The sequence below is a fragment of the Odontesthes bonariensis genome, chromosome 8 (genome assembly GCF_027942865.1).
Source record: "Odontesthes bonariensis isolate fOdoBon6 chromosome 8, fOdoBon6.hap1, whole genome shotgun sequence".
In the NCBI taxonomy this organism is placed as follows: Eukaryota; Metazoa; Chordata; class Actinopteri; order Atheriniformes; family Atherinopsidae; genus Odontesthes; species Odontesthes bonariensis.
In genome coordinates this window covers 1,081,449-1,098,898 of record NC_134513.1, presented here as the reverse complement: position 1 = coordinate 1,098,898, position 17,450 = coordinate 1,081,449, and the positions used below count along the sequence as shown (strand labels likewise).

The 17,450-nt window shown below is 41.5% G+C and overlaps 1 protein-coding gene across 1 annotated transcript in view; it reads right to left on the bottom strand.

The window, feature by feature from the left end:
• Positions 1 to 15,913: 15,913 nt before the first annotated feature.
• The window catches only part of lrig3 (leucine-rich repeats and immunoglobulin-like domains 3), a 31,639-nt gene continuing 30,102 nt past the window's right edge, over positions 15,914 to 17,450 (bottom strand). Inside the window, exon 19 of the mRNA XM_075471268.1 lies at positions 15,914 to 16,469. Within this exon, the coding sequence (XP_075327383.1) occupies positions 16,243 to 16,469 (227 nt within the window). The 3' untranslated portion in view covers positions 15,914 to 16,242. The remainder of the gene's footprint in view (positions 16,470 to 17,450) is intronic.

Sequence of the window (17,450 nt, the reverse complement as noted above, 5' to 3'; positions counted from 1 at the left end):
TGAGCAGCTTTAAAGTGAATATCTGCAGATGTTTCCATGGTAACAGCTGCAGCGGGACGGGTTAGCTTTAGCATTAGCAGTCGTAGCAAACAAACAAAGAAACAGATGAAAAATGTCAGAACCAACGGTGGGAAATGAAGACGCAGACGAGGCCTCATACTGAAAGCATGTTTACCTTACAAAGAGTGAGAAACAGCAGCTACATTATGTGTCTTCTGTGGCAACCAAAACAAACGCACATTTCAGCAGAAACTCAACATCTAACTTGAGGAAACATGTAGCGCTAAGTTTCCTAAACTCGTTTTCCCCCCATGGATAGGTGAATGTTTGTTTTTTAGGTTACATATGGGTTACATATGCTTTAAACATTTCCTAAGTCTCTTTTATTTTTTACTGAAGTTCTTGAATTTACCTGGATTATTTTAATTTAAGCTATTTTGTAATTAATTAATTCATTTTAATGTATTTGATCAATTGGATGAACTCTAATTGGCCTAAAGATGATTATTTAGTATTTCTGTCTGTCTGATTGAATGCTTGTGTTAACAAATAAATCAGACGTTACTCAACAGTTACTCAGTACTCGAGTAGTTTTTTCACCGAGCACTTTTTTACTCTTACTCAAGGAATTATTGGGATGAATACTTTTTACTTTTACTTGAGTCATATTATTCTGAAGTAACAGTACTTTTACTTGAGTACAGTTTTCGGCTGCTCTACCCACCTCTGGTCTGCTGGAAGCTGAATGTACGGAACTGAATCGGTTTTATTTGCTGTCACTGACATTTATACCCAGTTTCTCTGTTTGCTGTTACTGTTTGCTTCAGTGTGGCCCCCAAAAGGATCGATACAGTCTTTAGCAATCTTTTACATGCAGCTCTGACCAGCTGTGTTTGCAGAGCTGCGATATTGACCAACATATGTAAAACTCAATGGAAACTTTTTTTTTTAAGGAAAAAACACTCAAATCGGGACTCTGAGAGTTTGGATAACAGTTGGCGAACTAACCTTCGTCTTTCTTTACTGAGCCACTTTGAAGACGATTACATGAAAATGATTTGATGCCTGGTTTTACTTTAGTGTCACTCAGTGGGGTCACATGGCTCTGAAAGGATCAGATTATTGGCTAAATTATAATCAGAATGAGCTGAGCGAGGGTAATTCTCCTTGGATATATGGCGGTGAATGAATCGGATCAGAGGCACAAAGCAAAGTCTGATTCACCACGTGCTTCATCGTCTACAAGCAGGTTTATTTTGACTTTCAACCCAGTTATCTCGGGGTCTTAATCCGATCTGATCCAGTTATTAGTCAGATTAAGGTGTCTACATGCACTTAAAGGGACAGTTCGCTTCATTAAAGGGACAGTTCGCCTCTTTAAAGGGACAGTTCGCCTCTTTAAAGGGACAGTTCGCCTCTTTAAAGGGACAGTTCTCCTCTTTAAAGGGACAGTTCGCCTCTTCTGACATGAAGCTGTGTAACATCCCATATCAGCAGCATCATTTCTGAACATCTTCTTACCCCCTGCTGCGTCCTGTGAGCAGAGTTCCAGCCTCGTTTTGGTGCTGATGAAGGTAGTCCGGCTAGTTGGCTGGGGTTTAAAAAATAAAGCCTTTTGCTTCTCAGAACAATATGCGTTCAACAGAGTAATACATTTGCATCACAAAATGGTTCTCCAGGAAAAAGTCAGACCTCACATCGCTTGGCGCTATTTTTGCCTCCCTTGATATCAATGCGTCCAATGTAAACTGTGCAGACCGAGCAGCAAACACCGTAACAGGTGCGGCTAGGTGGCTGGACGCATTGATATCAAGGGAGAGAAAATAGGGCCAAGAGATTGTGAGGTCTGACTTTTACCTGGAGAACCATTTTGTGATGCAAATGTATTACTCTGTTGAACGCATATTGTTCTGAGAAGCAAAACGCTTTATTTTTTAAACCCCAGCCAACTAGCCGGACTACCTTCATCAACACCAAAACGAGGCTGGAACTCTGCTCACAGGACGCAGCAGGGGGTAAGAAGATGTTCAGAAATGATGTTGCTGATATGGGATGTTACACAGCTTCATGTCAAAAGAGGCGAACTGTCCCTTCAAAGAGGCGAACTGTCCCTTTAAGGAGGCGAACTGTCCCTTTAATAACTCAGTCTGATTGTAATTTAGCCAATAATCTGATCCTTTCAGTGCCATGTGACCCCACTGACTCATTCACTACTTACCGTTGTGACCTGACGGATCTCATCTGTTGGGTCTTTAGATGGATGGAAAACTCTTCTGATTGGTTGGGCATCTCCTGTGGGGATTTTGTGTATCCAATAAGAAGAGAGAATGGTTGAATAGCTGAGTGAGTGAAGCTGGAGCAAGAGCCCACATGTTAAGCAAGATTTTTGATTCGAGTCGCAGTACAAGGGTTGGACGTGTTGGAACATAACACCATGTGAGCGAATAAACAGATGTGAAATGAGTCGGTGGTGGAGTTTACCTCCCGTGGTCCCCTTCTTTCCTGCAGTCTGCATTTCTGCTGGGGCCTACCTGCAGACTTCCACCTTTAACTGCTCTGAAGCCTTTCTGCAGGAATGCGAGGTGTCTGGAGTGCTGACAGCATGAGGACAATCCACCTGGAGTGTAAACCCAACTCACAAAGTCGCCTCTCTGCATCGGTCTCTTCCTAAAAAAGACAAAACCACCTCACCAGTCTGGACTCATTCAAACTGAGCTGAAAAGAAACAATTACTCACTCAACTTATAGATATTTTTAAACAGAACCAGTCTTGTTCAACTCAAAACATTCGTTTTCCAGGGAGTTCCTGTTACTGTGGGTGCATTTTTAGCATTTAACAGAGTCGTTTTAAGTATCTGATTCAGTAATTTAGTAAATACAGTCTGTCAGTTTGGCATTTGGAATATGTTAAAGTGTAGATTCCTGAAGATGTGGTAAGTTGTAAAAGTTGAGGGGGAAAATGGCTGCGTCCCAGGTGCAGGGAGTCGGCTCTGCCTCCGGCAGCTTGTTGACAGAGTCTCGCTTATAAATCTCTACTGTCACCACCGTGAGCCCCCACACTTCGCCTCCCAACTTCATGCTAAACAGTCCCTTATACCTCAAAATGTAGCAAGAACTGAAGAGAGAAGTCTGAATTTGTTTTTCATACTAAAGGAAAAAGTGGGTTCTTGTTTGAGAGTTAAAGAAGACTGATACCTCTGAATGTAGTTTGAACACACAGTGTACAGAAAGCTGGACGTAACCACAGGACCTGAGACATGAAGCCAGCAGATATCGCCTTAAAAGCAGCGGAACAGCTGGTTGTTGGAGGCTCAAAGAACAGAAGAAGCAGAACTGATGATATCTGACATTTGGCAGTCGCCATCTCGGTCTTTTGGAGACGAAATTGACCATATGTGAACCAGGGAATGTAGCTGGACAGTCAAGTCTCTGAAGTATCTGTCTATCTAATTATTATTTATATTTATTATAATTATTTATAAAACAATTCTATGAGTTAAACACCTGAGCCCATAATGATTGGTGTCAAAACGTCATTAACTTTGGCTCCATCTGATTCTTATGTACAGTTTATGAGCTATGGTCAAGAGCCAGTTAGCTAGCCTTTATGCTAAGCTCATAGCCGTTAGCTTAGCGGCTATGTAAGCTCATAGCCGTTAGCTTAGCATTAAAACTGCTAATAGGAGGGAACTGAACAAGTTTAGACTTGCTAGCAGCTCTGAGAGTCTGCGTTTCCTCACACTGGTGAGTCGAGCTAAATGCTAACCATAGCCTGCATTTTACCAGATGCAACAAACCATGTTACTTTGCCGTGTTCGGGCATCTCTCAGCTGTCTGAAAACACGCATGTGAATCTGCCTGAGGAAAGGCTGAGTTCAACCTTCAGATTAATGTTTTTACCTTCTGTTTTCGTTCATTCAGGGGGAAACATCCCAGTTGGGTATTAAAACGTTTTATTGCAGAAAGCTTTGCCAAAATGTTTTGTTGTTATGATGAAGCGTCCCACTGTTACGTTACCATCTCCTGGCCAGGAGTCGGTAAGACCAAGTTCCATCATTTTGGATCATTACTGTAGACTTTCAGGGCCTTTAGCATGTTAGCATTAGAAAACGGCAGAAAAGGGCTGTGTTCGAAACCGCCTACTACATACTACATACTGCATACTACATACTGCATACTACATACTGCATACTGCATACTACATACTACATACTGCATACTACATACTGCATACTGCATACTACATACTGCATACTGCATACTGCATACTGCATACTACATACTGCATACTACATACTGCATACTACATACTGCATACTGCATACTGCATACTGCATACTACATACTACATACTGCATACTACATACTGCATACTACATACTGCATACTACATACTGCATACTGCATACTACATACTGCATACTGCATACTACATACTGCATACTGCATACTACATACTACATACTACATACTGCATACTACATACTGCATACTGCATACTACATACTGCATACTACATACTGCATACTACATACTGCATACTACATACTGCATACTGCATACTACATACTACATACTGCATACTACATACTGCATACTGCATACTACATACTACATACTACATACTGCATACTACATACTGCATACTGCATACTACATACTACATACTGCATACTACATACTGCATACTACATACTGCATACTGCATACTACATACTGCATACTGCATACTGCATACTACATACTACATACTGCATACTACATACTGCATACTACATACTGCATACTACATACTGCATACTACATACTGCATACTGCATACTACATACTGCATACTGCATACTACATACTGCATACTGCATACTACATACTACATACTACATACTGCATACTACATACTGCATACTGCATACTACATACTGCATACTACATACTGCATACTACATACTGCATACTGCATACTACATACTACATACTGCATACTACATACTGCATACTGCATACTACATACTACATACTGCATACTACATACTGCATACTACATACTGCATACTACATACTGCATACTGCATACTACATACTGCATACTGCATACTGCATACTACATACTGCATACTGCATACTACATACTGCATACTACATACTGAATACTACATACTGCATACTGCATACTACATACTGCATGCTACATACTGCATACTACATACTGCATACTACATGCTGCATACTCTATACTGCATGCTACATACTGCATACTACATACTGCATACTACATACTGCATACTACATACTGCATACTACATACTGCATACTGCATACTACATACTGGATGCTACATACTGCATACTGAATACGACATACTGCATACTGCATACTACATACTGCATGCTACATACTGCATACTGCATACTACATACTGCATACTACATGCTGCATACTACATACTGCATACTGCATACTACATACCGCATACTGCATACTGCATACTACATACTGCATACTGCATACTACATACTGCATGCTACATACTGCATACTGAATACTACATACTGCATACTACATACTACATACTGAATACTACATACTGCATACTACATACTGCATGCTACATACTGCATACTGAATACTACATACTACATACTACATACTGCATGCTACATACTGCATACTGAATACTACATACTGCATACTACATACTGCATACTACATACTACATACTGAATACTACATACTGAATACTACATACTGCATACTACATACTACATACTGAATACTACATACTGCATACTACATACTGCATGCTACATACTACATACTACATACTGCATACTACATACTGCATACTGCATACTACATACTGCATACTGCATACTGCATACTACATACTGCATGCTACATACTGCATACTACATACTGCATACTACATACTGCATGCTACATACTGCATACTGAATACTACATACTGCATACTGCATACTGCATACTACATACTACATACTACATACTGATCGATCAGACAGTATGCAGAGCGTTTACCCACAATGCATTGCGCTCCTGCCCGAGCCGAAATCAGCCGGCCTGAAGCTGATTTCTCTTAAGCTCTAAACTCTGTAAACTTTAGCAACATTTGAAACATTTTCAGGTGAGAAAGTAGTCGTTTAGATCCCCAACGTGTTGAAAACCTGACAAAATACCGGCTGTTTACAATTTTGTTCCCACGAATTCGGCGCTACTAAAGCTAGCCGCAGTGAGCTAACGCACTTCGGGTTATTTTCACAAAATAAAATACCCGTTGCCTTTTATCATAGGGAGAGGCATTACCATACAATTGGTGCTTTTGTTTTGAAAACAGGAAGTGAACCTACCCTCGTTGTAGCTAGCTTGAAACTGCCGTTTTGACAGGAAATGACGATCGGCGACGTCACGTTACGTTGCATCTTGGGTAGTTTGAGTATGAGTAGTAACCTCATGATGCATACCCAACATTTAGGAGAATCTAGTATGCATCCGGGAACTTAAAAAAAGTTAAAGTTAGTAGGAGTAGTAGGAGAAGTATGCGGTTTCGAACACAGCCTCGGACTCTTTCTGTTGGGGTCCATTAGACATAAAACTCCTACGGTAGGTAATCTGTTGATGCCCGTGTGCAGTCCTAAACCGGTGAACATACAAGCTGCATGTGTGACAACACGTTAGCATGAAAAACATGGATGCTAATCTTAATGATTTATCAGGGTGAGGTAGAACTGTCCACTGACTTTAGCTTCAAAGAAACCTCTTTAACTTTTTAGTCTCAAATATATTTAATAATTCCAGACTTCAGTCTGTAACTTTTAGATTTTATGATTTCAAATGTTCCATGAGGAACTTTCCCCATTCGTTGCCCATTGCAGCAGCTTCGGTTGCCCCTAATTGGCTTCCCCTCCTGTCAGAATCGATATAAAACCTTTTTTTAAACGGCCGGATGAAGGTTTCTGAGCTGTGAGAGTTGCCTACAGACGCCATCTTTCTCCAAGGCCGCAGAGACTGTGATTCACAGCTCGTTCTCTTGTCCCAGCCATTATGGTTGCGTCTTTTACGGGCATGGGGGTGTCGGTTACTGCCGTCCACAGACACACAGGCAGACTGATTTAGCTCTTTAGATTCGAGTGGAATTAGTCACAGCGGAGGGCTGCTCGGGACAGCGGGGAGTTTAGAACGTTGTGGGGAAGGAGAAAGCCTGCAGTGGGCGGGCGCCTTTTTCTTTCTGCTTTTACGACCCCTCAGGTTTCCACCTGTGCTGACATGGCTGAGATTTTACAATAGTCCTGAGAGAGTTACAAGCAGCCGGGTAGGAATTCCAACCCCTCCTCTTTCTCTTTTACCCCCTTTTTCTTTTCTCCTCTTTTACTGGAAGGGTGGGGTGGGGGGGGCAGTTATTGTGGAACATTTGTCAGGCAGCCAGTTGCAGAGGCAGGGCCAACTGGTGATTTATGGTAACATCTGCAAGATGCAAAGCTCTTGTGTATGCTTTTAATCATCCAAAGAGCCATGGCTGGATTGGAGATTGAAAAGAGATGGTCTGATGGGGTTTGATGGGGTCCATGCTGGGATCCACGCTGATGGCGGCTCATGTGAACGTATTATATGACCGTGGGATTGCTCCGGCTCAGTGTTTCCAGGCTGAATTTGATTTCGGCCGGTGTTGGCGACGAGCGAATCAAACGTTTGTCGGTTACCAATGAACGATCAAGAGTTTTTATGGTGTTAGAAGAAGGCCAGGAGAGACGAAAACTGAAATATGACTGGATCTACCTGTCAACATATGGTAAAAGAGACCCAGAGTTACAATAGATAAAAAAAAAGCTATGGTCAGCTCATTTTTCTGCTCCAGCAGTGAAAAAGCAAATCCAGCAGATCCCCCCTGAGCTTCATAAATGAGAAATAATATAATCTGAGCGGCCTGCAGCTGTTTAATGTAATAAACATCTATCTGCATGTCACCACATCTGGCAATAATGAGAGCAAATTAGCTACAAAATTCAGAGTGTCTGGAATTGAGATAAGACCGTGGCATGCTGAATTCATTGGCCGGGGTGGAGGGCAGCGATGGCCCGAGGAGCCGACCCCAGACCAGCGTTATGGGGCAGTCAGCGGTGGTCTGCAGCAACTTCCTGTCTCATTTCTCTGGACACACAATCAAAGAGGGGGAATTATTCTGCAATCTGGCCCCTGTTTTCCTTCTTGCCCCCCGGGGCCAAGGCTAAGGAAATGCAAAGGTTGTCGCTAAGCGCAGACTCCTGGATCCACGGTATCTTTCAGAAGTGGAAACGCTCCGCGCCGCGGTCGCTCGTTTAGGCCACAAATTGTTTTTTAGTTGCACCAATTTCAGAGACTTTCCTAAAGGAGTAAATAAACCATTGTGAGGGGGAATTACACCCACACGCCTGGTTGTAACACGCATAGTTGAGAGGAAGTGTAAAACCTCGCCTTTAAGGAGGACGGGACATTTAGTTGAAGGGTTCCACCAGACCAGACGGTTCCCACAGTTGCTGGTAAACTGCCTTAAACATGGCCACTTCTAACCCTCAGGTGTTAAAGATGTGGCATTAAAAAGAATTTACACACATTTCCCTACTGACGGGTCAACAATCAGGATATCAGAAAGAAAGACTTTAAAATGAAAATGGGTAAAGAATGGTGTTCTCGGACATGATTTCACAAGTCAAAAAAGTCCAATTGTGCAGCATGTAAGATTTCCAAAGTTTCCTTTGTTATCGGCTCCTAATGCACCAGCAACACAAACCTTTACGGGATAACTGGTTAGGTTTCGGCATCCCATCTCCTCACTTAGGCTTTGGAAAAGATGGTGGTTTGGTTTAAAATGCTTCATGTTGGACAAGGAAGTATTTCAGGATGTTTACGCTAAGAGCCACGTCGGGGGTGCTGATAAAAGTATATAAATATGAAACAGGCCAGTGCAGCAGTGGGTTCTCCCCATAGACTTTATGTAAATTATGGAAGTAGTTTCAGAGGTGAAGCCGGTGGGGAAAGTGCCTTAAAATGCTGAAACACTAACCGACAACAGCAGCTAGCTCCAGAACAACTCTGTCTTCAAGAGAATGACTTTTCCAGCAAGTCATTATGGTGTCATTAGCTCGATTATCTCTTTCTGATCAGTGTGTGCTGGTGCCACTAAAAACAGTTCCATTAAATAGATATTCTTCATGATTCATGGTGAAGCCGAAGGTGGAAGAGGACCCAAAGGCAGAGCTATAAAGGAAATAAAGAATGAACAGAACGAAGAGGACCGACTGAAGATGATGTGGCACGCAAAGGAAAACCTGGAAGATGTACACCGAAGGAGGCGAATGAGACGAGGATCAGGTGGGGCGGTCGGCGTGGAACAGGAAGTCGACACATGGAGCAAACTCTACAGAATAAAACTGGAAGCAGAGAAAGTCAAAGTTCAACAGGTCAAACACAAGAACTCACGGACCGTGACAACACTGGGCCTCAAATGTACAGATTTCTGTCCAATCAGGTTTCATTCTTTAGCTCCACCCATTTCTGGACCAGAAGTAAAAAGTTATTGGCTGTGTACAAAACCGCATACTACTCCTACTACTCATACTAACTTTCTGAGTTAGTATGCGAGTTTGAGTAAGCAGAAGTTCCCGGATGCATACTAGATTCTCCTAAATGTTGGGTATGCATCATGAGGTTACTACTCATACTCAAACTACCCAAGATGCAACGTAACGTGACGTCACCGATCGTCATTTCCTGTCAAAACGGCAGTTTCAAGCTAGCTACAACGAGGGTAGGTTCACTTCCTGTTTTCAAAACAAAAGCACCAATTGTATGGTAATGGCTTTCCCTATGATAAAAGGCAACGGGTATTTTATTTTGTGAAAATAACAGGAAGTGCGTTAGCTCACTGCGGCTAGCTTTAGTAGCACCGAATTCATGGGAACAAAATTGTAAACAGCCAGTATTTTGTCAGGTTTTCAACACGTTGGGGATCTAAACGACTACTTTCTCACCTGAAAATGTTTCAAATGTTGCTAAAGTTTACAGAGTTTAGAGCTTAAGGGAAATCAGCTTCAGGCCGGCTGATTTCGGCTCGGGCAGGAGCGAAATGCATTGTGGGTAAATGCTCTGCACACTGTCTGATCGATGAGTTTGTAGTATGTAGTATGCAGTATGCAGTATGTAGTATGCAGTATGTAGTATGCAGTATGCAGTATGTAGTTTATAGTTTGTAGTATGCAGTATGCAGTATGTAGTATGTAGTATGTAGTATGCAGTATGTAGTATGCAGTATGCAGTATGTAGTATGCAGGATGTAGTATGCAGTATGTAGTATGCAGTATGCAGTATTTAGTATGCAGTATGTAGTATGCAGTATGCAGTATGCAGTATGTAGTTTGTAGTATGTAGTATGCAGTATGTAGTATGGAAGTATGTAGTTTGTAGTATGCAGTATGTAGTATGGAAGTATGCAGTATGTAGTTTGTAGTATGCAGTATGTAGTATGCAGTATGTAGTTTGTAGTATGCAGTATGTAGTATGCAGTATGTAGTATGGAAGTATGCAGTATGTAGTATGGAAGTATGCAGTATGTAGTATGGAAGTATGCAGTATGTAGTTTGCAGTATGCAGTATGTAGTATGCAGTATGTAGTTTGTAGTATGCAGTTTGTAGTATGTAGTATGTAGTATGGAAGTATGCAGTATGTAGTTTGTAGTATGCAGTATGTAGTTTGTAGTATGCAGTATGCAGTATGTAGTATGCAGTATGTAGTATGGAAGTATGCAGTATGTAGTATGGAAGTATGCAGTATGTAGTTTGCAGTATGTAGTATGTAGTATGTAGTATGCAGTATGTAGTATGCAGTATGTAGTTTGCAGTATGCAGTATGTAGTATGTAGTATGCAGTATGTAGTATGCAGTATGTAGTTTGTAGTATGCAGTATGCAGTATGTAGTATGTAGAATGTAGTTTGTAGTATGCAGTATGTAGTATGTAGAATGTAGTTTGTAGTATGCAGTATGTAGTATGCAGTATGTAGTTTGTAGTATGCAGTATGTAGTATGTAGTATGCAGTATGTAGTATGCAGTATGTAGTTTGTAGTATGCAGTATGTAGTATGCAGTATGTAGTTTGTAGTATGCAGTATGTAGTATGTAGTATGCAGTATGCAGTATGTAGTATGCAGTATGTAGTTTGTAGTATGCAGTATGTAGTATGTAGTATGCAGTATGTAGTATGCAGTATGTAGTTTGTAGTATGCAGTATGTAGTATGTAGTATGCAGTATGTAGTATGTAGTATGCAGTATGCAGTATGCAGTATGTAGTATGCAGTATGTAGTATGCAGTATGTAGTTTGTAGTATGCAGTATGTAGTATGTAGTATGCAGTATGTAGTTTGTAGTATGTAGTATGCAGTATGCAGTATGTAGAATGCGGTTTCGAACACAGCCATTGTTGGGATTTCTCAGATCCTCAGCGGGAACGTTTAAATGAATTTTGCCGTCTGAGTCCAACCCGCTGAAGCTTCCAGCTCCTGGAACGTCAGTGTTTACATGCACAAAGTGCACGACCAAAGTTAGTTTTGTTGCATCTATGAGGCACTTAATTTAGCTTTTCCTTAGACTCCCACAGCCACAGCCCCCCCGCTCATCCGTCTGCTCTGACATCTGTTTATGAACGTCTCATATACATCACCAGACTTCACACAAAGGTATGAGAATTTATGTCCAAACAATCCAGAATGTGGGTCCAGTAACCCCCCCCACATCATTGTCTCCTATAAGAAGTGTAATCAGCCCTCAGAGTTGATCATTTGTCACCCCTGAACCCGGCTTCAGAGCCACTCTGGAGGTTTGTTCGCTCCACTTTCTGCTCCGACATCAGATAATAAGACAGAAATGGACTGGACCTTGAAAAGTTGCCTCAGCAGCAGCAGCACAGCAGCTGTTTCCCAGGTGTTTGGATGTGTGTGGCTCCACCATCTTGTCTTAATCGCAGCCTCCTCGAAGAACTGGCAAGACTTCCAACAAACCGCCTCATTCCATTAAACTGCAGCCAAGAGCCAGGTGTACGTAAATATTAGTCAGCCAGAAGGATGGGAGAGAAATGAGACTTTATCATCAGCGTTTCCTTAACCCCTTAACGCCTGAATTTATATAGCTGTATATATAAAACAATGTTTTGTGTGTGTTTTAGCCTTTAAGTAGATGGTAAATAATGCTGAGATTATTAATTTAACTTTTGCACAAAAAATTAAATAGAAATTTTGGTATGTTGCAAATTTGCGACAACAGGCATCCTGGTCAATAATAAGATAACAACAACACAGTAATATAACTGTGAAAAAACAATGTTTTTTATTCACCCTTTTTTCTTTTTTACATTTTTATTTATATAAAGGTTTCTAGGTCCGTATAGCCTGAGAATTCCCATGCTGCTTTGCGCGCGATTTCATTCTCACTGCAAAGGCAGCCTGGAAACCACCGCCCTTATTTTTGCCTGAGTTAGGGAACCAATCACAGAACGGGGGGGCAGCAAGACGATGACGACGTCTATGCGCGACACCGAAGCTTGTAGAGTGTTAATCCAACATGGCAGCGGACACAACGTTACCGTTCGATGCAGCCTTAGAAAGTGTTTTAAGTAGCTTAGAACGCAAGTTTACTTTTAAAAAAGAGCAACGTTCGGCGTTGAAAGATTTCATCGTCTTCTTCCTCGTCGAATTTCTGTCGCTCTACATACGTCATCTGGTATAAGTGATAAAACTAGCTATGAATCGCACGCAAAGCAGCATGGGAAGAGCCAGACGCCATTTGATAGACATTCGTAGCGCCCAATAAACGGCTCTAGGCATTCGTAAACCACGCCTCAAATACGAGAAAATGCACACCGAGTTCCCAGACCACCATCTCATCCAGATGTGGACGCATCAGCCAGGCTAAGGTCCGTAGTGAATATGGACTAACCGGCATTGGGGGAATAAAGATGCTATCTCAGCTGGTTGATTGAGTTTGTAGCATATATGCGACAATAGGCGTTCAGGGGTTAAACAGACTAAATAAGAATTTGCATCTCTGCAGTGTTGGTGGTTGCTTCCATCTTTGGTGCAAACCGAACGGAGGATCTGATTAAATCGCCTCCAAACTGCTGGCAGCGCCACAGCCGAGCTGCCGTTTCGTAAACACAGCTCCATTGTGGCAGCCAAGGAGCCGCAAGACGAGTTCCAAGTGCAAGTTTGGACAGCGAGCCTGGTGCACAAAGCACACCTTTTTCCCTCATGCAGAGGAGGAGAGGCCTGAAACAACAAACCACCGGGCGAGCAGGGCTGGGGGGGGGAGCTGGAGGGCGTGAGTCATCCTGCAAACACTCTGGGCTCAGACACATTGTGCCAAACTGTTCCAGCAGCAATTTGTGGGTTTGACATGAATGACACGCACTCATTTTAAGTTGTATTTAATTACAGGAACCATTATTAATAGAATTATCACTAACGATAGTGGTCTCAGTTCTACTGTTCGTAATTGCGGGATGCAATCTTCCAAAAATTTGTATTTAAAGACTTCTTTGTGTCCATGGTTTCAGCTTCAGAGTTATTAAGTCTGAAACTGACAAGATTAACTGTGGGAGACATCCTCCTTTTATTGAGCTAAAAGCATTGGTTCTTTATTATCTGACACCAGCAAGAATGGTGTTTACCCTTCATTATTATTTCTATTTCTTCCACTGAAACAATCTGTTCTGGTGCCATCATCTCATGGATTATTAGCAGATCTGTGAAAAATGTCCTCATCAGTAACAGGAGCTAAATCAGTAGAAGGAAAAGCAAACGTTGCTGCTTTAATTTAATTCAATTCAGTTTTAATTAATAAAAAGTCCAATTCAAGCCAATTGGAATTCAATTCATTGTAATCATAATTATTTATAAAATAATCCAGTTCATTCATATAGAGCCAATTCAAAAACAGTTTCCCAGCTAAGGAAACCAACAGATAGCACTGAAACTTGTCTTCAGTCCAATCTCCCGTAGCTCCATTTAGCTCCATTAGCTTAATTGCTAACATTTCTCTTCATGATTTTTAGCTGGGACCAGTCACAACACTGCCTGACTCAACCTAGAAACATCTGGGAGTGTTCCACAGAAACTTTCCTGATTAGGATGAAGCTGCAGTCTGTTCATGTCACCAGGGAACTGAAATGAATCGGATAAACCCGTCGCTGAATGTTGTCGAACCCAAAACCAACCAACAGCTACCAGAAAAGGAACAAACGGAAAAAAATGGTTTGTTTTCTCATGATTGAGACACTCAGTGGGGTCACATGGATTATTGGCTAAATTACAATCAGACTGAGTTATTAAGTGCATGTAGACACCTTAATCTGACTAAGAACTGGATCGGATGGGATTCAGACCCCGAGATAACTGGGCTGAAAGTCACTCTAAACCTGCTTGTAGACGCTGAAGCACGTGGTGAATCAGACTTTGCGTTCTGCGCATGCTCCAGATGTTTTCCCGGGTCGTGACCCGGAAGTCAAAGGAGACGATATTCCTGTTGTTGTCGCCGTCAGAAAGAAACAAACAACGCGATGGAGAATGCTCCGTTGAGCATCGAGTTTGTGCAACAAGCAGCTCATCACAGAGCAAATGTAGAGGGACGTAGCTTCATCTGGCTCTGCGTTCTCCATCTTTCTCCAATGCCTGAGTTTGTTGTTGTTGTTGGTGGTGAAGAGGTCAACAGGAAGTGGCTCTATTAGCAACAGCTGGAATGGGTACAGCGCCACCTATCATACCGGGGTATGACACGCTTTGTGCCTCTGATCCCATTCATTCACCGCCATATATCCAAGGAGAATTACCCTTAATAACTCATTCTGATTGTAATTTAGCCAATAATCTGATCCTTTCAGAGCCATGTGACCCCACTGAGTGACATTTCCATCTATTGTTGGCAGCTGTTTGAAGCTGTTGAGCTTTAAAGGCTAAATAATCTGCCAGCAAGTTACTGACGGAGCGTATCCAGTTAGCTTAAATGCTACTGTTACCTGGTTAGCTTTTTTTTTTTTTTTTTTCAAAAAATTGGTCAAAATTAAAATCTGGGGAGGGAAGAGATGGAGATAAGAAAGAGAGAGAGAGCTGTTGGACCCCACTCAGAGCACATGAACACTGCTACTCATCTGCTCATTCAGCACCTGTATGCTAACCGTCTGTTAGCTAGGTGGCTAGCAACGAAGCTAAATAGATGCTAATCTTGCTTTGTTTATGTGTAATAGGTTAATAGCTAATATTACATAAATGATCTAATTCACTCATTTTTAATAACTTAATAACTCAGTCTGATTGTAATTTAGCCAATAATCTGATCCTTTCAGGGCCATGTGACCCCACTGAGTGTGAAACTCTCGAGCTGCTTAAACAGAGAGCTGACTTTCATTCCTCAGGTCGGTGTAGGAAGCAACTCGCTGCTACCTTCAAACGGAACATGTTCGATGCATTCGGATCATTTTCACTCCAAACTTGAGCCAAGCTGAAGGCTCAGTGAGACTGAAAGTCTTTGTAGTCGTGTGTAGAATCTGTAAACCATCTTTACTGGTACGTGGAAAATGAAACTCCGGAGAAAAAGCTGAGGAAAGGCTCCCCTGATGCTCTTCTTGGCATTAAAACCTCATCTGCATCAGCTGCATCTACATGAAGCTCTGTGGGTGCTGACGGTCCTCACAGATAAACCCTCAGGACTGGGATCCTGAGGAGTTAATCATCCCGTCTCTCAGTGGGGGGTCCGGCTGATGACAGGGCTGCGCCGTCCTTGGCGGTCTGTGGTTCTACTCGCTGAATCTGAGGCCAGGAACACGACTGAGGACTAACGGCACCAAAGTGAATGCAGCAGCACACATTAAGGTGTTTTTTTTATTGTTTATGTGCAAAAAAATCACTTCATTCAAAGCTGAAGTACACGAATAGAAAGGGCTGCAAATTACAAAATACACAAAATGTAAGCAAAAATAATGAGATCTGTTTATATACAATTTACAAAATATAATAATTCTTATATAAAAATGTAAATATATATATATATTCAACTGTAAAAACAGGTGTTCTGGTGCTCCTTTCACCTCTTTGGGAGCACCAAGCGTTCCTTTACATTCACAGAAGTCCCTTATTGCAAAGTGTCCGTTCAGTGAGGTAGAAGTGTTCTTCTTTTGGTCTCTTCATGAAACACCAGAGCAGACGGCTGCTAAGTGCTCATCCTGCGCTGTGACGTGGGATCCGTCCTGCAGTTGTCACACGGCTGTTCGTAGTCCGATGACAAGTTTCTGTGGACGCCGTCCTTGCTGCCCAAATCGGCGCCTGGAGCCGTGTGGGGGTTCTCGTGCAGAGTTAGTCCGTTAAACGTCACCGACGGCGGGCTGAATCTGGGGTAAAGGTCCTGCTGAGGCCTCCAGGGAGCTTTCCCAAAGGTTCCTGAAACATAACGTTGGGAGAGGGAGTCAAAACGAAGTAGAGGGAATACAATTAAGGCGAGACACGGCAGGCAAAAACAGGGATTTCATGCAGTGGTCAATTTTGAGATTTTGGGCCAGTCTACTCCTTCAAAAAAGTATTTTTCCAGTATCAATATCTCAGCCTATGGAGCACCTACTAACACCAAACTTTCCAGTTATATACTTAGCAGTATTATGAAGATATTTATAGAAGGATTTGTTGATAAATCATTCCTGGCCTGATTTATAGGACATTATAATAAAACAATATGGCGAAAATCGATGTTTTTTTTTTTTAGGCTATGGGCAGTATATTTTGATTTCCTAGGAAATGAAAGCAGATATCCTGAAATCCCTCCATAATTTTCTTTTAATTTTGTGTGTAAACAAAATGAAAAAATTATTTTGCACCTGGCTTTATCATATGTTCAGATCTATCTTCTGGAAATATATGCAAATCTGCACATATTTAATGAGATAATGCCTCATTTGCATAATTAAACATACACATTTCTAAAACTTGTAATACATTCTTTTTTCATACTTTTATAAGTTATCAACTGAGGAAGTTTCATGGTGATATCTATTATTTTAAAATATTACGCTATTCACCTGTAGTGTCTGGCCTTCAATGCCGTTTTCTCAAAATCAGTTTTTTGTATTTTTCCAGTATCAATATCTCAGCCTATGGAGCACCTACTAACACCAAACTTTCCAGTTATACACTTAGCAATATTTTGAAGCAATTTACAGAAGGATTTGTTGATAAATAATTCCTGGCCTGATTTATGTGACATTATAATAAATAAATATAGCGAAAATCAATTTTTTAGGCTATGGACAGTATATTTTGATTTCCTAGGAAATGAAAGCAGATATTTTGAAATCCCTCCATAATTTTCTTTTAATTTTGTGTGTAAACAAAATGAAAGAAGAATTTTGCACCTGGCTTAATCATATG